General features: G+C 40.3%; 1 protein-coding gene across 2 annotated transcripts; it reads right to left on the bottom strand.

Moving 5' to 3' along the window:
- Positions 1-6,759: 6,759 nt before the first annotated feature.
- Ccng2 (cyclin G2) lies at positions 6,760-15,648 on the bottom strand. Of its 2 annotated transcripts, none has more exons than XM_004848019.3 (8): positions 15,400-15,648; positions 14,481-14,618; positions 13,592-13,729; positions 12,130-12,380; positions 11,888-11,966; positions 11,710-11,808; positions 9,277-9,482; positions 6,760-8,155 (listed from the first exon to the last, which is right to left on the bottom strand). In XM_004848019.3, exons 1-8 carry the CDS (start codon positions 15,400-15,402, stop codon positions 8,032-8,034), a joined length of 1,038 nt encoding a protein of 345 aa, XP_004848076.1. In that variant the 5' UTR covers positions 15,403-15,648; the 3' UTR covers positions 6,760-8,031. The 2 variants fall into 2 exon arrangements, with proteins under 2 accessions (XP_004848076.1, XP_021116656.1); XM_021260997.2 differs by lacking the exon at positions 15,400-15,648 and adding an exon at positions 14,706-15,016.
- Positions 15,649-26,942: the final 11,294 nt, after the last annotated feature.

Below are 26,942 nucleotides of genomic sequence, written 5' to 3'. Positions count from 1 at the left end.
GACCAGGCCTTTACACCTCTTCCCAGCTCTGTGTCATTAGACAGGGGTCTTCTTGACCAGGGTCTCTGCAGCTGGGGCATCTCTGCATCCCTCACAGGTAGCTACTGTTATTAACCCCTTCAGACAGATGTAGAAACAGACACAAATGCTTTTGGTTAACACCCTGCCTGGTCAGAGTTAGGGGCTAAACCTGGACCCAAATCCTGACAGACTGGTGCAGAGCCTGGCATCTGTCCTTGCTACACCTTACTCTTGAATAAGGGCCACATTCTTGAATAAGAGCCACAAAATTGAAACAGTGGGCTGTGGCCACCCACATATTCTACAATGATTGCAAATTCTAGCTTTGGAGAGGGTGAATTTGACTATGCATGCATAGAAGCTTAACTTTGCAAACTATGAACTGCTGTAACCAAAAACAGAAAAGACATAAGCATAATTACCAACAAATAGAAAAATGTTGGCAAACTTTTACCCAGAATTATGTGAGGCTCCTTGAAGGACAAATGGAAGCAGAAGGTATGGTCTCTGACAGTTTCGGCAAGAGGATAAGCCACAGACACCAAAATAATTATTAGCAGCATGGCAGAGTATAGATGAGTATGAAGCGATTGCTGTGTTGAAGAATAATTCATCAGGCAAAGGGCTGGAAAGCCCCTCACAAAATGGTCCTTTCTCATTACAAAGTTCACCCCTGTTGATACTAAGCAACTTTGGGTCTTGCAACCAGGATACTGATAAGTATGAAATATAACCTCTGTGTAAAAGGAACTAGATGTACAGGAATTCAGAAAGGCCCACAGGTTTGAGTACGAAGAGGTTTTCAGGGAAAATTAAAAATCTTCTCTTTGAGGCTAGGGGTATAGCTCAATGGCTGTGTCACACTGGATGGGTTCTGAGGAGGACCCCACAGAGAGGAGATAGGGCCCTCAACTCTCCCCCTGCCCCTGTTATGGTTTATATCTAGATGTCCCTGCAAGGCCCCTTGTGCTCATAGGTGGGGCTTTGGAAGGTGAATGGATCATGGGGACATGATACTCATCTATATAGATTAGTCCACTGATGAGTTTATAGCTAAATGTGATGTTAGGAGGTGAAGCCTGGTTGGAGGAGGTGGGTCACTAGGGGTGTGGCCTGGAAGAATGTATCTCCCTTCCTCTTCCCTTGATCTCTCTGCTTCCTGTCTGCCATGCTGCTCTGCCATGCCACCCAGCCTTGGAGCCAGTCGACTATGGACTGAAACCTCTTCAAACTGTGAGCCAAAATAAACCTTTCCTCCTCACAGTTGTGGGTGTTGTGTATTCTTGGCAACAAGGAAGTAACTAAGACACTCTCCCATGGAGTAGGCTCTTGACTTGTGACACAAATTGCAGGACTCAAGAGTGAGAGGCATGGGCAGATTTGTTAGGCAGAATCAAAAAAGTGCCCACTCAGAAAGCAGTGTGGGTAGTCGAGAGGTGAATCATGTTATGGTCTAGGGCCGGGGGTATTTATGTGCTCTTGCTGGTGTCCTCGGGATGGATGGTCTGGACAGTGGTGGTGAACCTATGGCATGCCTGCCACAGCAGGCTGTTTCTATCATTGAAAGCTCTAAAAGGTTCACCATCACTGGTCTTAGGATGTGTTCCTAGTGTCTGTCAGGTTATTCATTAGTGGGCTACATTAAAACACAAACCATTTGCATGTTGGAAGTTTAGAGATATGGTACCCAATTAATAGCCTTGCCCTTGAGGGTGGAAATCTCAAGGGGATTTGCAAATTTATAGGATTGAAAGAAAAGCATGAGACTAATTACAGACTTATTGTATCTTTAAGACTTTCAGGCGTTTATGTATAAGAACCCTAAAAGGGAAAAATCAGGCTTAGGAGCAAAAAAAAAAAAAAAAAAGGCATTGTAACCTGGGTAATTTTGTGTCCTGAAGCTGCAGTTTTCTTTAAAAAAAATTTTTTTTTTCAAGACAGGGTCTCACTATGTAGTTCAGGCTGGCCTCAAACTCACTATGTAGCCCAGGGTGGCCTCAAACTCATAGCCATCATCCTGCCTCAGCCTAGTGGGTGCTGGGATCACAGGCATGCACCACCACACCTGGCTCAAAACAACAATTTAAAAATTATAATTTCCTTGTTTCTTTTTTATCTATTTTTTTCTATCCTGCCTCAGTAGAGTGGGTGCTGAGGATGCCCTAGGCCCTCAGTTTGATTCCTAGTACCGAAATAAACCAAACAAACCCATTTTGATGAGTTTTTATCTACACTGCCACTGGACTGCCTCAGACTTTAACAATATTGTTCTAATCTGGCTCTTGAATAAGTAAAGACAGTTGAATTCTATATCTTAGCAACTTTTCCTTTATATGGATGACAGCAAGGTTTTTAAAAATAGAACAGAACAGTGTGATTTATTTGACTGGAATTTTGAGTAGGATTTTCTTTATATACATTTCTGTTATCATTCAACAACTGTTTGAATGCCATCCACTACTGAGTAGTTGTTTAGCATTATGGTTCACAGCATAGAGTTTGACAAGCAGTCTTGGTTTGACTTAGAGCCCTACCACTTACTAGATCCGTGTAAAGTGACTTAAATTTTCTAATCCTTAGTCTTATTTTACATATGATGAAACTAATAGCAAGACTCATTAAATAGCATTGTGGTAAGGACTGATAATTCATATAAAGGCCCCGGGACATAATAAGTGGCCAGTAAAGTTATTTGTTAATTGTAATAAAGCAGCAGCAACATCAAGACCATGGGCCAAATACTGCTGGGCACTGGGCATTCAACAAAGAACAAGAGAGACAAAGAACCCCGGCTTTCATGTGGCAGACAGGCAAGGTAAGCAGACAAGATATTAACTAATAACATGAAGGTACACATAGGATTTTATGGAAACCAGTATCACTGATAAGGAGAGCAAAGTCAAGAAGTTCCCATTAGGTATCTTGGAAGAAAATATCATCACAACACTTAAAACTATATTACTGTCAATTGCTGGGTTCCATCACTAGACTAAGTTTCCTGAAGGCAAAGGCACTGTGGGTTGTGTTTAGTGGATAGCAAGCCCTATACGTAGTACCTGGCATATGAGACAGACATTCAGTGGGGGAATGGACAAGAGAAGAAATGAGTGATGGAAGGGACTTCTAAGATGATTAAGCAGTTTGCCAGACAAAGGTGAGAGTGTTATGGTATGGATCTGAAATGTCCCTCCAAAGTCTGCGTTTGGAAGGTGATTGGATTATAAGTGTGCTGTACTCATCCATGGATTGGTCCACTGATGGCCTCATAGCTGACTTGCTGTTAGAAGGCTGGGATCTGGTCAGAGGAGGCAGGTCACTAGGGGTGTGACCTGGAAGGGTATTATCTCCCTCTTCGATTCCACCTTTCTCTCTGCTTCCTGGCCACCATGACATGAGCAGGTTTCCTCCACCTAGGCCCTTCCACCATGCTGTTTCTGCTTTGAAGCCAACCTACCATGGACTGTAACCATGAGCCAAAAATAAACCTCCCCTCCTTTAAGTTGTGGGGGTTGGATATTTTGCCCTAGTAATGAGAAAATCATTAAGACATAGGTGTTCCAGCCAGAAGAAAATGTGTGCATGAGCTGCTGAAGTTAAAGGCATGGCAAGTGGAGGCGGCAGAGATGCAGGGAGGCTGGGAAGTATGCATACATGAATGCCATGAGAAGCACCAGGTGCCACTCAAGGAGGGCCTTCTAAATCATGGTAATCGTAAGTAACTATGAAGGATTCCCATTAAAAGAAAGATCTAGCTAACCAGTGTGTGTTTTTAAGTTCATTCTTTATTCTAATACACAAATAATTCAAATCCATTTTTTGGTTGATTTTTTTTTTTTTTTTGGTACCGGGGATTGAACTCGGGTCCTTGCACTTGTGCAGCAGGTGGCAAAACCACTGAGCTAAATCCCCAGCCCCTCAAATCCACTTTTTAAAAATACAACTTATAAATCTCACCACTCAGAGATAATCACCATTTGACCATGAATAACAAGCAGTCTGTCTCACTTATCTTCTGTGTAACAAACCACCCCAAAACCTAATAGCTTAAAATAATGACTGCTTGTTTCTCATGAGTCTGTGGGTTGATTGGGATCAGCTGTATGGCTCCTCCACTGTGGTCCAGCTGAGGGTACAGAAGTATTCACTGCTGGGCCAGGGATTTAGCTCAGTGGTTCTGGACTTTGCCTCAAAAGCACAGGGTCCTGAGTTCGATCCCTGGTACCAAAAATAAATAAATAAAACTATTCACTGGGAACTCAAACCACCTAAGATGACCTTTCATCTCAAGAGCATCTCTACATTTGGCCTCTCATCTTTCAATAATCCACCTGGAGCTCCTTTGCAGCATGGTGGCTGGCTTCCAGGAGGGACAAAAGGGCTGCTAGTCCTCTTAAAGCCTAGTCTTGAACATGTACCTAATTTCTTGCACTTCTGTAGGCAAAGCCAATCACAAGGGCAGCCAAAGTTCAAGGGAAACAAGATTTCATTAATTGATGGAAAGAGCAGCAAGTATACCAGGGATGGGAAAACTCATTGGCTGCCATATTGAGAAACCACCAATCTGACCTCCTAAACACAAAGATAGTTGTTGACCATTTCTGGTATTAATTAGAAAAATGGAGTTCAAAAGTGACAAATTCAAGTATAGTGTCTTAATCCACATAAAAATGTCAGTGGATTGTATAGTGACAATTTGCATGTGTGGTGGGAGAGATGGGATGTAGGGGGTACAACATATTGGAGTTGAAAGGAACTTAAAGAAGCTAGAGCCCAGACCAAAAAAATGGTTAAAATTATTATAAGTGTTTAGCCAATGCCTCTATAGTTAACTTGGATATTGGCTCTGGGTGTGACAGATAATTAAGACTATTTGTCCAGTCTCACTTCCTGGAGATAAAGGGTCAAATGGAGAAATGGGGTCACATGGGTGGAGACCCAAAGTCCTGGCACAAGACTCCATCATGCACTATAGCAGAAACAGCAAAGCAAACACACCATATCCTAAGAAGTTAACAGCATCAAAACCAGGAAGCCAAATATGTTACAAAGTTATGGTGGTCAAGAATAAGCCAAAGTCCTTCTCACCCTCTGATCAGAATGGGCTGGATGCCCGAGTCTAAACTTTATTCGTCTCAGTCATAGGAAAAAGGGTATGACCAGGCTCCTATACTTGTCAGTCCCCTAACAATGCCTATAAAAAGAGTATCTCTCAATTTCTATCTCTTCCTCATCTCCATTCTCTGCTGTGTGGCTCCTCCACTGTGGTGCAGCTGAGTACAGAAGTATTCATCACCTCTCTTGGATTTTAAGATGTTACTTGTATGCACTCTACATCTCTATATTCTCCTGTACATCTTTCACATAGCCACCAGTTATCTTTCTTAACATACATCTTTTTAGCTCTAGGGAATGGCAAGGAAATACAAGTCAGACAGGTGTAGATTAGAAAGACTTGTATCCCATGATACAGATTTTCTCATGATTTCAGTAGGACCTATTTTTTTTTAAGACAGTCAACATTTTCAAAGGCTATGTAGACAGCAAGGTAGAGATCAGGAAGAAGCCTGGAATGAGACTTCATTGAGATACTTAAGTAACCCCATTGATAGAGAATGTGACACAGGTCTAATCCAAGACACTGGCAAAAAAAAAAAAAAAAGTGGAGACTGAGAAAAGAGATAAACAAAATCATTATGATAGAAGCTGGTGATCCTCCAGTAAACATGCTGAAGGATTAGCACAATGACTTGAGTAGATACAAGTCTTATTCACCAACATTGACATACAGGAAAAACAAGTTTAGAAATGATCAAAACTTCCAAGTAGAAGGCCTGGTTTTGAATAAATAGGCTGGGAGCTCAGTATTGAGGTCTAAACTAAATACATTAAAAATCAGATAAAAGCCATGGACAGATTCACCCAGAAAAATCATCTTATAAAACCAATACTCCCTTGAAAGAACTGAGGGTCACAAGATTTTAAAAGCCACAAGTTTTATGTTAAATCAAAATCTGAAAGCCAAATAAATATATTGCCCACCACCAAAATTATTCAAGAGAAATAGATTAGGATCCTCAAGCAGATTCTCCACTAGATTAGGAAAACATGCCCGTATTTTCAGGGAGAAAAAGGTATTACATGAAAACTATCTTCAGTGTACCTGATTTTCTAAAGAACTAGTGAAAACGAATGTCCACAAAAATCAAACTAGATGGAACACTTGTGCAAAAAAAAGAACACTTGCAAAACAATCTGACACTTAAGCCAGAGGGTGGTGGGGCTCTATCACCTTTAAAACCCCATTTTTATTCACCAAGCCATAATTAAATATTTGGTTTGTCCCCAGAAAAATTGTTCAGCTCTGTCAACCTGGACATTCCAGCCTACTTGATACGCATTGCCTTTCACTATAAATTAATAGGCATTCAGGTTAATACATCAGTCTCTGAGAGCTTAATATGAGTCCATCCCAGAAAGAGGTCAATTCTCAAGTGACAGATCATTTTCAGTATTTCCAAGGCTAAGGGCCAACCTCTGGTGAGCAACTGTTGCTTAGAGAACTTCTGGTAGTCAGAAGGCTCTTAGAGGCACTCCAGCTGCACTTCTCATGTAAACAGCAAGCTGAGCTGGGGGTGTAGCTCAGCAGTGGAGATCTTGCCAAATATGCACAAATCCCTGGGTTCAATCCCCAGTACCACACACAAAAAAAATTAAAACAAAAATATTAAAAATATGTAATTACAAGCAAGGAGAATTCATCCATTTTTTATTTTGAATTGTCATCTATTATCACTTCAAAAAGGCCCACTCTGGAAAACATCCAATGGACATTGACTTACCAGTAAAAAAAGTCAGTCATCAATGGCTGATTAAAATACTGGATACACAATAAATTATATTTACATGCAATAACTAGACTATCACACAGTAAAAAAATACAGTATTTTATGTACAGATTTTATAGATTTACATTTTCATATACAGTTTATAAAGTTAAAAATTCTCTGAAAATCTTATGTGTACAGAGTTTATATATTCCCATTCTTATGGCTGCGTCACCACAGATTTGCTTAAAACCGTAATATTACAAACACTTCAGTTCTTTTTACTTCATATTCAAATCTTGGCACCCATACATTAATACACATTATTTTTAAAATGTGAATTAGAAAGAAAATAAAATGTAATCATGCATTTTTAATGTAAGAAAATGAGATAACATATGCTACTAAATCAACATTTGCCAATTCCACTGTTCTCTAGTTCTGTTCGACTTCCTGTACTGTTCTCATACAGGTACATGCAAAACTAGCAGATTATGAATTTTTAAATAACATTAAATTACTATAGTCTGACTATACTTAGGCAATAAGAATGCAACTATCTACTTGCCCTAGCCTGACAATTATTTCTGCTTTAGCAGAAACCTCTATTAGGACATTACACACTAAATTCACACAGATGTCATTATTATAATTCTTAAATATATGGGATCTGCATCAGATAGTACACTGATCATTTAAAAAACAACAAAATAGGTGTTTGACATTGAAGAGTACTGTAGAATCTGTTCTGAAAATAGAGGGGAAGGAAATCTAAGATAAACCATTTAAGGATTATCCATTGTCCCTGTAAGGAAGCACTTGTATAGCCCCCCCACATGTTGAATAAAGACACCTGAAGGCTTTATAAAAAGTTTAAGCTACACTATTCAACTTTAAAAATCTTGAAAAGTAACAAAGGTATCAGCACCTTCCCTTCTCTCCCAAGTAGGTAAAGATCAACAAGAAAAATAAAGTGCCAAGGTCTAAAGTACTGTTAACTGTTTGGAGGCACTAACCCATTTGATGGCTTAGGATTAAATATGAAAATAGGCCAGAGCTGATCTGATAATAAATAGAAGGTAGGTAATTCCAGTCTATGTAATGCCTGCCTAGGTGGGGGCTGTACCAGAAAACCACCTACTCCCCCATTTATTGCTTTGAAACCGGTACACGAAACAATCAAGCTCTAAGATGGAAAGCACAGTGTCTGTGCCACTTTGAAGTCGAAAAAGAAGGAGCACTCTTGATCACTGGGAGGAGAGCTGCCGAGGCTCTCTTCTCCACAACTCATATCTTCACAAGAGTCCTCACTGCAGGGAAAAGAGACAACAAAAGAGGGTCTTGTTACTTACAACGCACGCACAAAGGTTTTACAGGCAACATGAAACTAAACCTGCTGGAGTCCAGGAGTATCACTCTAGTCTTAAATTTTTGTATTCAAAAGTTAATCTTTATTTTATACAGTCAAATTTCTTTTATAAAGACTCCTAAAAGTGAAGTCGACCATACTTTCATTGGAAAATTCAGATTTTTCTTAAGAGGTTTACACAAATTACAATTTGCCAAACTATTCTTGCACCAATTAATAACTCTAGCAACAATTAACTGCAGAAATCTAAGTAGTTTAAACTCAAGCTAAAAACAACGTATCTTCTAGCCCATGGTCTATTTAAATCTCTTTCTTGTATCAGTAATTGCATCACTGACCCTGACCCTCTCAAACATCCAAGCAAGAAATTAGCAAGCTATGAAAATGGAACTTCTGGTCCTTTATCTGAAGCACATAAGACAATCAAATTTAGTAAAATTAAATACTTCACTTTACAAAAACAACTCATTAAAGTCTGAAAAGATAATGACATCTGGCAAAACTATATAAACATCCATGAAGTCTTCCCTATTGATGGTGATGGTTCTCTTATGTTCCAGTTTCCTACCCCACACAGTAGGATGTTAGAAATCCTGGCTAATCTAAAAAGCCCAGAATGCTGTTTTAAGTGGTTTTGTTTTGGGGGTTTTTTTGGGTTTTTTTTTTGGTACCGGGGATCGAACTCAAGTCCTTGGGCTTGCACAGCAGGTGACGAAACCACTGAGCTAAATCCCTGGCCCTGGTTTGTTTTTTTTGAGATAGGGTCTCATTGTGCATGTAATTCAGTTCACGACAATCCTCCTGCCTCAGCCTCCCAAGTGCTAGGATTACAGGCATGTGCCACCATGTCCAGCTCGTTTTTTTAACTGAACCATATTTCAAAGACCAAGGAAAATGGAAAGAGAGACAAAAGGAGGGGATCATGTAAGTCATTACCTACTGTCATGAAACTCCTGTTGGATAATTTGCCCATCTGAAGGAATGTCCACTAGATAATGGATAGTCTCCAATTCCTTATTTTATAGTATTCCACAGTTCTTATTTAAGTACAAACCTTCTTACCTTTCGCTTCCATCAAAACAGCCTCCCTCCGGGATAGTTGGCAGCTCCGGAACACTGTAGTAGCTACTGTGGAGGTTCTGGGCTGTGCGCCTTGAAACAATCCAAACCAACTTCTTAAGATCTGGTTTGCAACACTCTGGTGAAGAATATTCGGCTAGGCATTTAGTAACTAACTCCTTCCAATAAAAGAACTCGGTGTCATTAATCTAAAAAAAAAATTTAATAAAGAAGTTATGGCAATGGTTCTCAAACCGTGGTGCACCTTAGAACCACGACATGATCTACAAAACACACTGATGGCTGGCTCCTACTTTAGGGTTTAATTGGTAAGAGTAAAACCCAGGTTTCACAAGTTTTTAAAGTTGTTCAGGTGATTATAATGTGCAGCACAGCCACAACTTAGGTACCACTGGTTTAGAAGACAGCATTATAATTTATATTTGATTCAATACTCAGGGAAAGACTGACTATACTAAGAGAAAAACACTAACCCACTAACACTAGGTCTATTAATAAAGCAACTACCAAGTATATTCTTTAATTGTTTTGGTTCAAAGGAATTTAAATTCTTTGTTACAGAATCAAAAGCATTGTTTAGATTGCTAACAACATAAATTTATATTATAATACCAGATATAGATTAAAGAAGTTAGTGATATGAGAGAAAAGGACACAGTAGTTCCTCCACTACTGGGGAATAACCTGGTTTATTTCATGGAGTCATTTTTCACTGAAGATGCTTTCATGTATCACTACCAGTAAAAAGTTTGGATGAAAACAAAATTGTTATTAAAACAAAAGCTGTAAGTTACCAACAAAATGTTTTACACCCCATTTACTTCTACCACTAACAGAAGACTTTTGTATCATCTTGGCTTCCATTTCCAGAGTGCATCTACAGCTTAACACCTCGTAATGTGGCTCCTACCACTCCTTTTCTATCACCTCTGAAGTATCCAATGACTTCCTGCAATTTTCATTATTCTGGATCTCTCATCAAAATTCAATAGTCCTGGCCACCTCCTTCTTAAAACTTGTTTCCAACTTGAAAGCATTCTTAACTACCTAGATAGAATTCCTTTGGCACCTATGGGGGAAAAGGCCATGCTAAAAACTCCAGAGCTTCAACTGACCCCAAAGCATAAGAATCCACAAGTTCTTATAGCTTCAGAGGTCACTTCTTCATGAGAAATTCCAATCCTCAACTTCTAACCATGTTTTATCTTCTGAGCTTTTATTATAGACTGCCAAACACTTGCACAACATCCACCTACCTGGGTATACAAGCATCTAAAATCATACTTCTTTCAACACAAATTTTCTCCTTAGTTGCTTTCAGTAATGCCAATATTCTCTCCCTCCCTGGGTCCAAAACTGGTCATTCATAATTCCTTGCCTCATTCTCATGCTTGGTTCCCAAAACTGTTTGAGTTGGATACCCTTATTCCTGCATGTTACTGCCTAGCATTCTATCTGAATGCCTATCTTATACTGACTTGCCAATTCTGCCTGCCTAGCCCACCAAATTTCCTGCTTTTTTGTTTTCTGTAGTACTGTGAACTGAGTCCAGGGCTTTTGCACTGAGCTACATACCCAGCCCTTTTTACTTTGATTCTGAGACAGGGTCTCAACTAAGTTGCTACATTGTCAAGACTGGGCTCAAACTCACAATCCTCCTGCTTCCACCTCCTAGACTACTAGGATTATAAGGCCTGCACCACCATGCCCAGATATATGCCACCAATTTCTTCCAAACCGTCACTCTAAAAGATTCCTGAACTCCAACCTCTTGCCTCTCTTGACCTGCCCTACTTCTTCGCTAACAACCCCAAAGTACTTCCTATATTCACTCTTTTCTGGCACTAAAGTTTCATAATTCCCTGATTAGACTATTAGTTTAAGAAAAAGACTATGCTTTTATTTTATACCTTTTTACAACTGTAAAAAATTACTGTGCTGACCTTCCTAAAAGGGCAAAGAGAAACACTGCTATTATTTTGGTTAGGCTACTACAGGTAATGTGATGATTATTCAAGCCCATACATATGATAGGATCCCATCTTATCCCTTTAGGGTATGCATCTAGTGTACCCCTAGTATGCATTTTAGAACAACATCCATGTGGCAGTGTATACAGCTGGATTACCACCTGGCAATGAATACTGCAGAAGGAACACCTACATGCACAAAGATGCTGAGCTAAGTTGACAGAGCTCCCTTCACCTTAATAGTGTCTGGGTCAAAGCTGCATTTTGAGAACTGTAACACTTTAGATACACACACACACACACACACACACACACACACACACAGAATGTAAAAGACAAGAACCCCACAAAGTGTTAAATGTTACTTAAATGTTTAAGGTACAACAGAAAAAACTGAAACATCAGGAAAAATTTGCTTTAAAGAATAACAAATGAAGATAATTACCTTGGAATGTTTTTTAACAAGCAAGAGAATTTCCAGTAATTCAACAGATTTTAAAGTTTCTACTTCCAAATTAAGAAGGCACAAAGCTAACACAGATGGCTAGAAAAAAGTGAGAAAAGAAATAAATATTTTTTAAAAATTCAAAACTAACAGACATACATCAACAAGAAAGACTTACTTTTGCTTTTGAAAAGACAAGTCGGCAGTTGCAAGCTTTCAGCTGAGCTTCTAGTTTATCAAGGCTCAGTATTTCTTTCCTATACAATAGGAAGAAAAGGCATAGATTTAAACAATTTTAAAGATACACCGTTAAAAGTCCAAGTTGGAAGTGTAGACAAAGTAAAAATATACGTCTTATTGACATTTACTGTTACTTATAGCAACCCTAAAGTACAAAATTTTATATTTAATCCCACTGACCTTTCTGAAGTATGACAAAATACAATAGTATGGTATAAGTGCAAAAAGTTTAAGGCAGTAGTAGCTTCCAATTCATAGTGCAATTTTTCAGAAATTATTTTTTCCATCCGTTTTATGTCAGAAACAGTACATTTACACTGACTAATCCGGATCACATCATGAATGGATGGAATATTGCATTCTTCTTCAACTATTCTAGCAGCCAGCAAAAAACAACAGACTCCAATGCAAGATAAATGTTTTGGTTTCACCTGAAAAAAAAAACAAAAACAAAAAGGATTTTTTTTTTAGCAACTGTCACTTAAGTTTTAGCAAAGCGGAAGCTCAAAAGAATACTGTAATAGTGCTCGCTTCAGCAGCACGTATACTAAAAGAATACTGTAATGATGCTTCTATTCTTAAGACAAAACATAATCAAGCTGCTTCGAATATATGTATTTGTCCTTGTCTTTAACCACAATTATACTCATTTTTTACACTGCAGATCTTGATTTCCCTTAAAACAAACAAAAAAGGCTTTGTGAGCCTTTAAATTACTTAATTCAAATAGGCAGATAAAAAGAATTCAATGCAGCTAAATTCAAAAGCTAGATTTCTAGCAGAGTTTTATACTTTGTATTTCAGACTTACAAAACCCAAAATAGTACAATCTCTCTTAAAACAAATCGTCTTTCAACACTAAAAAAAATTACTTCTTTGGATATAAAAACAGTACTCCCTGCATTTTACCTTTGTCTGCAGAAATCCATACTTTAATATAATGCTGCCCAAGAGAAATACGTCAGTTTGTGCAGCCCATGAAACATATGCAAAGCTGCCAGACAGATGGCTATCTTTTCTTCTCAGTGCCCCAACACTGACCCCGCAGCTGACAACAATCCTATTGGCAGAAGAACTACCACATTTGTCTTAATAGTTGCTGGTGACTGTTAATAAGACTGTGGCTCCCTGCTCTGAAAAGACAGGGAAGGCAGTGAGTCACCTTTAATATAGTTCTGCATTTCATTTGTCATGTTTCTGTATTAAAAACATCTAGACTCCCACTGAAACATGAGAAATGAAAAATTTTTTTTTTTGGGTACTGGGGATCAAACTCGGGACCTTACGCTTGCAAGGCAGGCGCTGGAACCACTGAGCTAAATCCCCAGCCCAGAAATGAAAATCTTACTTTGAAGATTGTATACATATATATCAAAACCCTAAAAAAATAGTAATCTTCCTTTTGTCACATCTTCCCAGAGAAAATATTTAAGAGGTACAGTAAAACCGTACTTAACATACAAAATATACTTAATTTTGTAGTTTGAGTCTGGCACTAAGGATCACAATTATTATTATTATTATTATAAAGGTTTATATATAAAACAGGCAGTATTTGATTTACTTGATAAATTATTGAACCCTGTGTACTAGGCATTGGGCAAAGAAAAATGAAGATGTATTTTTAAAAATGATTAAATACCTTCATAAGAGCCAAAAATCTGTCCAAAATATTGACAGCCAGGACAAAAGTTTCAGTGCAAGATCCAAAAAAGTTAGTTAAACTCCTTAAATCTTCTACTTTGGCATTTCTCAATCTTGAACACAAAGTGTTATCATTCTGCAACAAAAACCATGAGTCAAAGTTTATCATTTTCTTAGAACTAGATGGATAATACAGAAATTCAATGAATAAAGTACTTTCCTCCCTTAATTTTCAACAATATGGAAGAAAAGAGTGATACCAGTTAACTAAGGCTATACACTTTACCAGAGATAAAATGTAAATCACTGCTTTTTAAAAATACACATCATAGGGCCAGGGATTTAGCTCAGTGGTTCAGGTACCTGCCTTGCAAGTCCAAGGTCCCGAGTTCGATCCCCGGTACCAAAAAAATAAATAAATTAATTTTAAAATAAATAAATAATTAATACACATCATAGAAGAGATGTAGCAATTCACTGTAAGGTGAATATTTGTCATAGTTCAGAAGGTTACGGCAAATACAGTATAATTCAACTCCCCTGGAACAGAGATAAGAGAGTTCTTGCTCTTATTTTTCTAAAATCATTTAAGATCCTACTATAAATACTTCATAGGCAGAGGATAGGAAATAAACTGGTCTCCCATCCAGCAGCTGCAGGTTAACGGTGCCAACATTTGAAGAAACATTTCTCTATACTTACTATTCCCATTCCTGCTAACAAAAGCACAACCGTGTACAGTATTGAGGTTATCTTAGTTCACCAGAAAGTCCAATTTTGGTATTTGGAAATTTTGCAGGCTTTAGTCTTGATTCAACTGGACGTTGGGAGGCAGTGAACCTCCAAGGCCTCGGGTGCTTGAGCAAATCATCTGTCATCGAACTCACCTCTGGGGTAGCCTCGATCAAGCTCAGCCCTTTTTCTCGAGGTTGGAATCTCTGTTCTTGTTCTAGGTAGAAGCTCAACAATCCGAGAAGCTGGACTCCTTCACGACCTGCCAAGTACTCGGGCCCCAAATCCTTCATCTGCAGCAAAGACACCACAAACAGTTAAGAAAGGTGACAGGAGTGACAGGGATGGGGAGTAGGGCAGAATCGAGCTGGTGACAATACCTCCAGGGAGGGGCGCCCCAGCACACCCTGGCTAGGAGCAGGTGAGGGAACCCGCCACGTCCGACAGAGCCCCACGGGGCCCTCCCCAAGGCCGAGGAGTTGTGGAAGGGGGTGGGATCTGGTCTCGGCCGCCAGCCAGCACTGGCTCCAACCAGCCAGCCCCAGCCGATGGTGGCTCACAAACCCGGGCTCCCACTGTCCGCCCCCTTCTCGGAGCAGTGAGAGAGAGGAAGAGCTTCTGCCCCGGGGATAGCGAGGGCCACGGGCTGGGGGACGTGATGCACAATAGCGGGGAGAAGAGAAAAAGTCTCCGACAGAACAAAGAACTGGAAGGAGGACGCCCGGAGCCCCGCCCCGCGGGGGAGCCCGGCCCCCAGGTTTCCCCCTCCGTTTCCGAGTCCGAGAGCCAGAGGTCCCGATCTGGGGAGTGGGTTACCCAAAGGGTTACCAATGCAAGCCGCCCCGCACCCCAACATCACTACGGCCTGGAATTTAGGCCAGGTGAGGTCCCGAGGCCGTCAGTCCAGGCAGCTCCGCTAGAGCGGCCGCCCGGACCCCGGCCTTCGCCTCGTCTCTCCGTCGCTGTAGCTGGGCGCCCCCGACTCCGGGCCGGGGTAGCCAGAGCGCTCAGACCGCCCTCGCTTCCCTTCTCTCCCCCTCCACCGCGGGAGACGCTCCCGAGGCCCCCACTCACCATGGCCGAGACGCACCCACGCCGGCGCCCGGCGTCTCCGAGGTCGGGTGACCCGCCGCTTCAGTGTCGCCTGGGCCCCAGCATCCGACCCTCCCCGCCGCCGCTGCTGCCTCGGCCTCACAAACCCAGGTTCATCACGGCCCCTCTCCGCCGGGATCGGCCCCGGCCCCACACCCGCAGCCTCACGGAGGCCGGCGCTGCACTGCCAGTGTTTTTGTTTTGAGTTCGCTACAACCCCCCCCACCCCGGGGCCCGCGGGCGGAGCACGTGACTACCTGCGGAGGGATCCATCGTCGCCTCGGTCTATGAAAAAAGAGTCCCGCCACCGGGCCGCTGCGTCAGGCCGCTGTGACCGCAGCCCTCCTGGGTCGCCTTCTCTCACCCCTCCGCGGGGGGTGGGAGCTGGGAGTCAGGTGTGTCCTGCAAAGGATCTGCAGATGGAGGAAGGAAAGAGAGAGGGTGCGGAGCGGAAGGATACTGTGCTTGGTCGCTTTGCACCGTTTAAAGAGCCCAGATTTGTTTTGTTTTCGTTGTTTTGAAAAGTCCGCCCAAAAGAGCCAGCTCTGATTGGTTAAGGGTGGGGCGAGCGGAACAGACAGGATCCGATTCACCCGAGAATCTGGATTGGCTAGTCGGTAGGCTTCGAAGACCTCTGATTGGCTCTCGCTCCTCCATCTTCCTCGGGGCCTTAGCAACGCAGGGATATGCATTGCGCTTGCTCCGTGGTGGGATGGGCTGTCACTCCGTTACTTGCCCGGGTGTCTTCCCCTTCCCTGTGCTTGTACCTCGGCCTGGGTTGGTGCTGGAGTCGCAAGGAGCAGCTGGACCACCTTTGTGACAACTGATTCCGCCAAGGGAAAGTGTTCTATGCCCCTTCTTTATGTTGACCTGCAAGTCTATTTTGCAATAACTGATCGAGTGACTGTAACATTTTCAGGGTGCTTACTGAAATATTCAGGAGTAAAATGCTGTCATGTTTTAATATTTAAAATTTTTTCCAACCCTGGAGGAAAAAAAAGAGAGTAGATGAGACAAGATGCTAAAACATTGACAGTTGTTGAAGCTGGGCAATGAGTACGCGAGGTTTCATTATACTATTCTTTTTACCTTTCTGTTCCTTGAAATTTTTTCGTAATTAAAAATAAATTCAAAGAAGGAGCTTTTCAATATCACCTGCACATTGATGAGGACACGTAAACATCTAGTGGTTATAATATCGTTCCTCCAGAGCTACGATTGTGCTCCTGTTTTAATAAAGGCTCCCAAAGTCCCTGGGATCTCAGTCCCTCATAAATTATCATTTATTGTCCATTATAATTGGCGTCATTATGAAGGTTGACACCTCTCCCGAGGCGGGGGCAAAAAGCAAACCAACCAGGTGCCTTAGGCCAGAAAAACTTTCACACGGAATCTCTTGGAGCAGTTCAGGAAACGCCCCTGGAATGTTTATGGTTTACTTTCAAGCTCCACAATCCCCACCTCCTGCCAAACAAATAGGTGAATAGCACATTGGTGAGTTCTAATCTAAACAATCAGCCTGGAGGAAATCATTTCTCTTGTCTGCTCTTCTGTGTGTCTTCTGTGTCTTAGTTACCTGTGAAATACGGGAAGGCTCGTAACAGCTTTAGCAACAAGTGCTTCTTTCCAAAGCAGCTAAGGAATTTTAAAAAGAGGATTCTTTACACACTGGCTGCAGCTGGACACAGACCTCTGTCTGGAGCAGAAAGCAACTGTGGAAAGGAACCCCATAGACCTGAGAGGTGTGACCTTGAGGTTTTGGAAAATAAAGCTAGCACACTGATTTTAAGTGATTTACAGATTTCATTATTCAATCCTTGTTGATCTTTTAAACATTACTTAAACTATTGCTTTTATTTGATATAATCTTCTGGCCAGAAATCCATTATAATCAACATAAACAGGGACATTCATTTAATTTGGAGAAGAGAACTAAAATTAGAATTTAGATGGCAGTTCATGTGCAGAGGATAAAGAGGCAGTGATCAGTCATAGTCAAAGCAGCTGGAAAGAAAAGAGAGTTTGTGACCAAAACATGAAGAAGACTGAGGAGTTTCATTTTGTTTTGTTTTCAAGTAAGAAGATAATGGTGGAAAAGGAACATAAACTATAAAATAAGTGATGTGAAAGAAGAAATATAAAATCATGTGGTAGGAAATGTTTTAAATAGCAATATATAAGACCAAAAGGAAAAGATCTAAAATTTTTCTTTGTTTAGACTCCTATTTAGTATAAAGTTATTTTTTAAAAGTATACCATACTTTGGAACTGGCATCTTATGTGTCCTTTTTCACATAGCCTCTTGAACAACATGCTGAGTTCTCTAGGAGTAGGACAAGAAGCTTGGTAAATGGTGTTGGACTTCCTGCTCTGAGTAGCCGGGCTCACCACAGGAGATTGCTGAGTTGTGCAGCACAGAGCCCTTTGTCCATTTTAGCCCACCTGTCTCTTTAAGATTAAAGGATAACAGGGCCAGGGATTTAGCTCAGTGGTTCTGCCGCTTGTGAGGTCTGAGTTCCATCGCTGGTACCAAAAAAAAAAAAAAAAAAAAAAGATTAAAGGATAATAATGAATTGAAAACATTGGTTCAATAGTTACATAATCCTTTATTTTTCCTAAACCCCTCCTTTTAACAATGGTGATATTCAGAGGGAAGGGAGAATTGTGCAAGTTTTCTCTGCTGATTTGGTGTTAACTATCTTTTAAAAATATATATAATAATAGTTTTCATCCAGACTCTTTGTCCTTATCACCTTGGCCTCTGTACTAGAACTGTAGGTGTTATTTATTTAAAAAAAGACATTCGCCTTAGACTAATCAGACTTTACCCATTAGCTATATTTTAGCCTTTCCTGGACAGTTTTTAAGAGAGACTTTCCTGTAACTTGTGCCCACACAAAATGAGGAAATCAGAAATAAGGCAGCCTCCAAGAAGGGTGTTAAGGGGATGTATTTTACTGAAAGATACTGGGTCTTCTACAGCACAGGGCTGGGGTGCAGTGGGGTTGGGTAATATACCCCACCTCCAGCAGCTCCACGAATGCCTGACACAGAGCTTTTTGTCCTCAGTGACATCTGAGACTGAAACTAGAAGGTGGGGACAAAACAGGAAATAAGCAGTGGGGCACCCACGGGGAAACAGTGCCTGCATTCAGTGAATTTGACTGGCAAGGTGTGTCCTGCAACCTACTTGTAACAAGCTTCTGCCTTGAAAAGAAAATAGGGCAGGCCAAAAGAGCCACCCTAAGTGATTTATAGGAAGACTTCTCTGAGTGCATAAGGCATCTAGATCACCACAGCTCTCCAGACATAATCTTTCTCCTCAAAATGATTGTGACAACAAATCCTAGCTTTTTATACAACAGACATATAGTAAATATACACTAAGTGCCAAGTGTGGAACTAGGGATGCAAAAATATAAATAAAACAAGACCCCAGAACATACCCTCTTTTGTCTGTGGTAAGATATGACTGTGGAATCAGACCCAACTTTCCAACTCACTATATAGTACCTTCAGGACTTTGAATAATTTGTATGGTCCTGAGTCTTAGCTTTCCTGCCTAAGGAGGAAAAATTTTAAATGGGTAGTTCTATCTACTTCACATGTAACAACTAAATGCAAATATTTGTGAAAGCATTTTGTTAAATGCATGGAAGCTGTTAGGATTTTTCACAGTGCTGTTACTTCCCAAAGGCAAGGGGTGGTGGTGGGGCCTCCATCTCTAACCCCATCAAAGAAAACTAGTGGAAAGCAGCCCCAAGAGGAAGGAACCTCAGAGTCAAGATTTGTAAAACTGACTGGAAGCCACACTCCCCTCCACCTTTCCTCACTATTTCTGGCTCCCTGTCTATGCTGTTTTCTATCTTTGAAAGTGGTTTGCAGCCCCAAACTTCTCACTTTGATTAACCCTGCCTGCAGAACCTGCAAGGGAGAAGGGAATGCCTGTCCCAGGAGAGAGGAATAAGGAAAATATAAGCCAACCCAGGGCACCATCTTAAAGTGATTCAGGTATTTTTCAAGCCAGAACTCATTTTTTAATCTCAACCTGGAAAAATGAGATGATTTATATGTCAGAGAGTTAATCCCCTTCCTCAAATAATCAACAGAATAAATCACTGAGGCATCTCAAATATTCTCCTTTCTGACTTTCTCATAGACAAGACCTTCTCAAACCTGAAATTAGCCCATTTCTTACAGTTTACTTACCATATAGGTATTATGTTGCTGTTGTTAATGATAGAAGCACTTTATCCTTCTGGAGATAAAGATATTCTTCTTCTTTTTTTCTTTTTTTTCTTTTCTCCAATCTCTGCAAGGGTTAATGACAATCACAATACAGTCAGTTCCCAGATACTGATGTGCCCTGCCAATGGCGGGAGCTATCCACACTATAGAAACCATGACTACAGCAAGAGGACCAGTTTTTCTAGCCAGCTGGTTTAGCCCCTCCCAGTTCTACTAGCTTGCTAGAGAGCTATTCTTGTGTAAACTAGCTCTGAAATCCTGGAACTCAATGCTCATTTGGCTCTGTGGCCAACATACTACTTTATTATCCAAAGCCCTTTTGTGTTATACTCAAAGTCAACAGAAATGAAATGAAGTAGCTTTGACATGATGTGGAAAGGCTGGCAAAGGAAGGCGTAGCAGAGAGCATAGCTCTTCCTGAAAGCAGAGCTGATGATCTCCAACCGATGGATCTGTCCCAAAGTACCCACAATACACATTTCTTTGCTTTTTTTCTTCCTCCCCACTTTGCTCCTTCCCTTACGTTGCCCAGGCTGCCCCTGAACTCCTAGGTTTAAGCATCCTCCTGCTTCAGCTGAGGGCCCCCAAATAGCTGGGGCTAGAGGCCCACCATAGTATGCCAGCTTCCAAAATAAATATATTTTAAGTGGCCCAGGCTACATTCTAGAACATTGTACATGATATTTATACAACACATTCTTTTATAATTTGTTCCAAGAACCCTAAGTCAGATATTTCCTGTGTTTTCTTGACATCAGAGTGCTATGTGAAGTTGACACTTTAGTGAAGAATCTTTCATGAGACATCTGTTGAATATATCATCTTATTCCCAAAACAGTTTTACTGTCTGTGAAAGTAACTATCTCTTATTTTGATCTCAAATGAAAAGGCAGTTGACATTTAAAGTGATATGAATAAAGAATATAAGCTTAGAATTTGCTTTTGTTAACATTTTGAAAGTGTTTTCAAAATGAAGTGTTTTTTCAACTTCTAAAAAGAAAGACTGCTTTATATAAAAGATTCACAAGTCTGTTTAATTATATATGTTATATTTTCAACTACATTCTGAAGAAGAAATTGAGGGTACCTGCAGGAGGAAAACCAGATTTGTGGAAGGAGGGGAACTGAAGCTTGACAATTTGGGAGGGCTGTCTCTAGGAAAAAGAGAAGAAGTTACAAACACAGAATTATATATGAAAGTGAATATTTATCTGAAATTTTAAATTCTTAAAAGTTGGCATATACTCACTGCTCCAGCTGCATATTGCTGTGCAATTAATCACAACCAAACATAATGGCTTAATTCAACAATAATTTTGTCACCATCTCCCATAGTTCTGAGGTTGGCTGAGCTTAGGTGGACAGTCCTTGCTCCAGACTCAGGAAGTTGCAGTCAGATGATGGCTGGGCTGCTGTCCTCTGGGGCTCAGTTGTTATAGTCAGCGCTGACTGCATGCAGGAACCTCAGAATAGGCTGATGGCCAGAACACTTACCCATGTGGCCTGTCTATGTGGTCATTGTGCTTCCTCATGGCTGGTGATGGGGGTGAAAGAAAATCAGGCAAGTGCTGTCTCTCCTTTTATGAACTAACATTGGTGGTCATATAGCATATATATTAGCGTCACATTTTGCTATAATAAATACTACAGACTTACTGTTTTAAAACAACACACATTCATTCTCTTACAGTTCTAGGAAGCAAGAGTTCAAAGTGGGTCTCATGGGGACTAAAGTCAAGCTGTCAGCAGGGCTGTCTTCTCTTTGAGGATTCTAGGTAGGATCTAATACTTCCTTTCCTTTCCTGTGTCTAGGCCACCTGCACTGCTTGGCTTGTCCACTCCTTCATCTTCAAACCTAGCATTATAGCACTTCAAATCCTTCTTCTCTGATTCTTTTGTCTCTCTGTTGCATTTATGAGAACCTTGTGATACGGTGGGCCCACTCAGATAATCCACACTAATCTATCTCAAGATCAGCTGTTTAGCAACCTTAATTGCCCCTTGCCATTTAGTATAGCATGTTCACAGGTTTGGAAATCAGGGTGTAGACATTTTGGAGAGATTTTTATTCTGTCTACTATACTGTCACTTCAGCCACAATCAAAGTGTGCTCAGGTTCAACGGAAAGTGTGTCAGTCCTCTTACAACAGGAGCATGCAGGAAGGGAGATACGGAGGAGAGCACCTCTGAAAAATAAACTCTCCATGCTCATAAACACCAAAAACCTGGGAAATGCCAAAACATTTTTTTATTGATAAATTGCCTGACACTTTTTGGTAGTAGTTTTGGTTGCGTACTCTCTGATCACCCCTTTATATAACAACATTGTAATATAATTCTCTGTAGAAAACACTTAAAAAACTCAATCGTTTCTCTAACATGGCTGATCAACTTTTGGGATTTTTACAATTATTGTATTTAAAACTATTTCTTTCAGTTTTACATTCATTATTAATATCATATTACATTTGAAGATTTCTGCCTGATTCAGGAAGACATGTAACAAGTTTTTTCTGCATATTAACTGTAAAAATTCAGGGCATTGGTGACAATTTATCATACTCATTATTTAACTTGTCATGTTTCCTCATTGCAAAAACATATTTTTTTAGTTTTATGTTACCTTTGTTATCATCAGTATTTTGTATTCAATCATCAAGAAATTTCTGGTTTTTCCCAATATGATCTTCTGACTTCTTCCTTTTCATTAATTAAACAATCTAAGAGCCTACTACTTCTACTAAAAATTTATCTTTTCCTTTAAGGAAGAATACTGCTCTTAGAATGATCTAGTTGTTGTTTTTTTTTTTACAATTTGTTTCTTTTTTTTTTTTTTTTGGTACCAGAGATCGAACTCCAGTCCTTGTGCTTACAAGGCAGACAGCAGTACCACTGAGCGAAATCTCCGGCCCTACAATCTGTTTCTTGATGTCTAAAACATTCCACTGACTTCATCATGCTTTTTTTTTTTTTTTTTTTCTGATACTGGGGATCAGGACCTTGCAGTTGCCAGGCAGGCACAGCTCCACTGAGCTACATCCCCAGCCATCGTCATGAATTTTTATCATTCTTATTTTATACCTCGTTAATTTTTATCTAAACTTTCTCTTAGTTCCTTAATAAAAGCTCTTATGAATGACAAAAGAGGGTAGCTTTCTCTTACGTGCAAACTAAGAGTCTGTAATTTACCAGTTTTTTATAGAGACATAAAAAAAGGTCTTTCCAAATTTCAGTCAAAGTGGCATGTCTCCAACTCAACTTCCCCTTAGCCAGACACTTGAACACCTCCAAACACAAGGGAAAATGGTGCAGTAGAATTTGACATGGAGAGAGATAGCAGCCTCAACTAACTGCAGTTAAAAATTTCTTAATTTTACAACCCTAAAAAACAAAATTTGTGAGCTATATTAGTCAGTGTCTTGAATGTATAGGAGGAGATTTATTATGAAGAATTGGTTCATGAAGTTATGGAGACTGAGGAGTCCCACAATCTGCTGTCTGCAAACTGGAGACTCAGGAAAGCTGGTTCTGTAGTTCGAACTTTAAAAATCTCACCAAAGGTCCATATGTGTAAAACTTGGTACCCAGCCTATGGCACTACTGGGAGATAGTGGAGCCTTTAAAGGGTGGGACCTAGGGCTGGGGATGTAGCTCAGTGGTTCCACCGCCTGCCTCTGCCTCGCAAGTGCAAAGTCGATCCTAATACCAGAAAAAAAGGTGGGGCCTAGTAGGAAAAAGTTGGTTATTAGGGGTGTGCCTTGGAAGGGGACATTGGGACCCCAGCTTCTTCCTCTCTTTTCATACCTAGGTATGAGGTGAAGAGGGCTCTTCTGCCACACACCCCTGCCATGATCTGTGCAACACAGGCCCAAAGCAACAGGACCAACTAGCCATAAACTGAAACTTCCGAAATCAATCTTCTCTTTAAGCTGATATTTCATTACAGTGACACAAAGCTGACTGACACACTGGTGGTGTAGTTGTGGTCCAGGCCTGAAAGCCCAAGAACCAGGGGTACCAATGTCCAAGGAAAGGGTGGTTGGATATCTCACCTCAAGCAAAGAATGAATTTGCCCTTCCTCTACTTTTTTGTTCTATTCAGGCCCTCAAAGGATTGAATGATGCCCACCCACACTGGTGAGGATGTGTCTTCTTTACTCAGTCTACTCATTCAAGTACTAATCTCTTCTGGAATCACCCTCACAGACACACTCAGAAATGTCCTACCAGCTATTTAGGCATCCTTTAGCCTGGTCAAGTGGACACATAAAATTAAATAGCACATACATACTCTGCCAAGGCCCCTCCTTAGAATTTGGAGGAAACTGTTGCAAGTGACAGCCCCTGATGCTAAATGTCATTATCTTTGCAGTAAATCCACATGATGTAATCACCAATTAAGTGTCAAACACTGTGCTATGTGATTTATATGTATTGACATAATTTTAATGCTCATAACACACACAAGTGGTAAGTGCTAACACAGATGCAGAAATAGAGAGACCCAGAGAGTAAGTGGCTTGATCCCACAGAGAGACATGGTGGAATCAGTATTAAAACCCAACAAACTGATTCTCCTGTTCTTTTAACCCACTGTTTTACATAGTGATTCCAGTGTTCAGAACAGAAAATGAAACTATGATTTGGACACAAGCTTGATCCTTAAAACTATATTTTCTGTTAAATTCATGAATAAAATGTTGAACCACTAGTTTAGATTAATTTAAACCAAGGCAACTTAGATTGGATGTTTTATGAGAAATTTAATCAATAAACTATGGTGCACTCTTGCGTGTGCTTTCATTTCTTTTTCTTCTTCCTCTCCTTCTTCCTCCCCTTTCTTCCTCCCTTCCTTCTTTCTTCTCCTCCTTCTTCTGCTTCTTCTCCTCCTCCCTTTCTCATGCTCCCCTACTCCTCCTCTTTGTCTTCTTTACCTTTTGCTTCAATAGATGTGAACAAACTTTTGACAATTTTAGATTTATCTCTACCCAACTAATCTGAAAAAAGTTGCATCTCTAAATCATACTCAAAGGATCAACTGCCCCTGCCCTAAAGTTTGGATTACCATATTTTGCCCTAAAGTTTTCGGTTACCACATTTCTAACAAACCAGACCAATTGTTTCAACACAGACCCACTACTCAAAACCCAGGATAGCCAGAAAAGAAAGGAATTTTTTTTTTTTTTTTGGTCTGGAGGAGATATCTAAAGACTTGAGAAACCATGTGAACATTTCATATCAGTAGTTCGCAAATGTTTAGTTGCCAGAGGGAAATTGCTACTCTGTCCCTACTGGTGCTGATAGGGCTTATTTTGCAGACATTTAAGCTGTCTGCTATCTTATGAGAAGGAAGTGTTTTCTAATTCTTTATAACAGAAGATTGAAATCAGCAAATACTCTGATAGCCTTACCAAGTCTGGTTCTGCCACTGTAGTCTAAGAACCCGCATACCAACGTTCTAGGGGGAAAGTCAGATAACTTACTGTTGAAAATAGCAAGTTTGAGGTTCACAGCCTGAGCTGGCTAGTAGGAGAGTGAAGATGGTGAGGGTGGCACAAAGAGAATATGTGGAAGCCAGACATTACCAATTTATTATGTTTTTTGCATTGTGTGATGTTTTTAACATTTTTATGAGACAACAATATATTATCTCAAAATCTTATATTTGAATATGATGGAAACACTAACTTAGACTGTGTGAAGACTAGCTACTTGAAATATTCAGTTTTACATAGCCATATGTCTTTCAAATGTCCTTACTGCATTTTAAAATTTTGTTGAATTTAATAACATTATGTGGGGCCGGGGATTTAGCTCAGTGCTTCTGCTGCCTGCCTTGTGAGCGCAAGGTCCCAAGTTTGATCCCTGGTACCAAAAACAAAACAAAACAAAATGTTATGTGGGCAGCTACCTATTCTAAGCACAACAGTGAAAATAGCTATAAAGTCACCTGAGGTTTGAACCCTATTCTCATGAGCTCAGAGCCTAGAAGGGAAGAACTGAGCCAACAATACTACTATGGGATTCATGCAAGGATAGGAGTGTGGACAAAGTAAGGCAGCAAGACAGGGAGAGAGTAGTTTAATCTCAGGAGGGAGAGGCAGATTACGTAAATCTTTGGAGAAAAGAGATCCTCGGTAGTTTCAAAACATTGCTTCAACTGTATGACTGTGTCTTTTTCCTTCAACACATTGTTTAGGAGTGGGCTTCTACCTCCCCAAAACCAGCTTACTAGCATTCTAGTTATCAAAGGGCAAATGTTGTCAGAACTTCCACCTTCAGGATGTTTTTCTTTCTTTCTTCCTTTCTTTCTTTTTTTTTTTTAATAACAAAACGTTTACTGGTATATTTTAGGGATATGTAATGATAACACTTATCATAGGGAATTTGCACCAGTACATGGTCAGGATGTTCTTTCTTAACACAGGCACTTTGCAGTATCTGTGAAACCCGTGGTCCTAACTAAAGTTATTTCAGGTTATGTTTTGTGACTTATATAGTCTGAATATTGTCATTTACCTATGTGAATTACTTATTTTAATTATGAAAGTAATTAAAGCACATTACAGAAGATGTGGAAAAAGGAAGAAGTCACCTATAGTCAAACAATCTACACAACTAATATTATTGTGGTAGTTTCTTTTTGTCTCCTCTCTGATACATATTTTTAATTGTATTGTGAATTTTTGTTTTGGCTTAGGTCTAAATGCTTGGCCCAGCCAATTATGGACTGAAACCTCTACAAATTATAAGCTGTAAGAAACCATCCCTCCTTTAACTTTGGGTGTTGGGTATTTTGTCTCAGCAATGAGAGAAAAGTAACTAAGACAGAATCTGGTACAAGGAGTAGGGTCATTGCTGTGACTATATCTGACCATGTGGTTTAGGAGCCAGATGCCAGCTAAAAAGTAGAGTTGGAATGCCTTAGGCTATGGTTGATGGGAGATTCTGGTCTGAGCTCAAAAGACCAGAAGGCTGATAGAAATCCTGCTGGTAAAGACCAGCTTCAGGAGATTTCTGCTGAGAAGAAAGACTGCATTGGGTGTTGGACTCCAGACAATATATTTGTCTGCATTTTGTCTGCAGAAAGTTTGTCTGCATTTTGTTCCTGTTCAGAGACTTTGCCTGAGACTGAGATGAAGGGGCATAGGCTAATTAATCTGGCAGAAGAAATTTCAAGAAACTTTAATGTTGAGGCAGTGGCATGGCTACTGTTGGAGGCTTTTAGCCAGATTGATGTGGAGAATCAAGAACAAAAAGCCCAGAAGAGGGATGCA

The sequence above is a fragment of the Heterocephalus glaber genome, unplaced genomic scaffold (genome assembly GCF_053883595.1).
Source record: "Heterocephalus glaber isolate CG9 unplaced genomic scaffold, H.glaber_assembly_v1.0 deba00001454, whole genome shotgun sequence".
Taxonomy (NCBI): Eukaryota; Metazoa; Chordata; class Mammalia; order Rodentia; family Bathyergidae; genus Heterocephalus; species Heterocephalus glaber.
The sequence above is the reverse complement of the archived record's forward strand: the minus strand, read 5'-3'. Positions and strand labels throughout refer to the sequence as shown.

Excerpts from the sequence above, each read along its gene's own strand:
- Ccng2 (XM_004848019.3), bottom strand. Across the intron at positions 13,730-14,480 it reads TGATCGAGGCTACCCCAGAG|AATGATAACACTTTGTGTTC; the intron begins GTGAGTTCGATG and ends TTTTTGTTGCAG. Across the intron at positions 9,483-11,709 it reads TTGTTAAAAAACATTCCAAG|ATTAATGACACCGAGTTCTT; the intron begins GTAATTATCTTC and ends TTTTTTTTTTAG.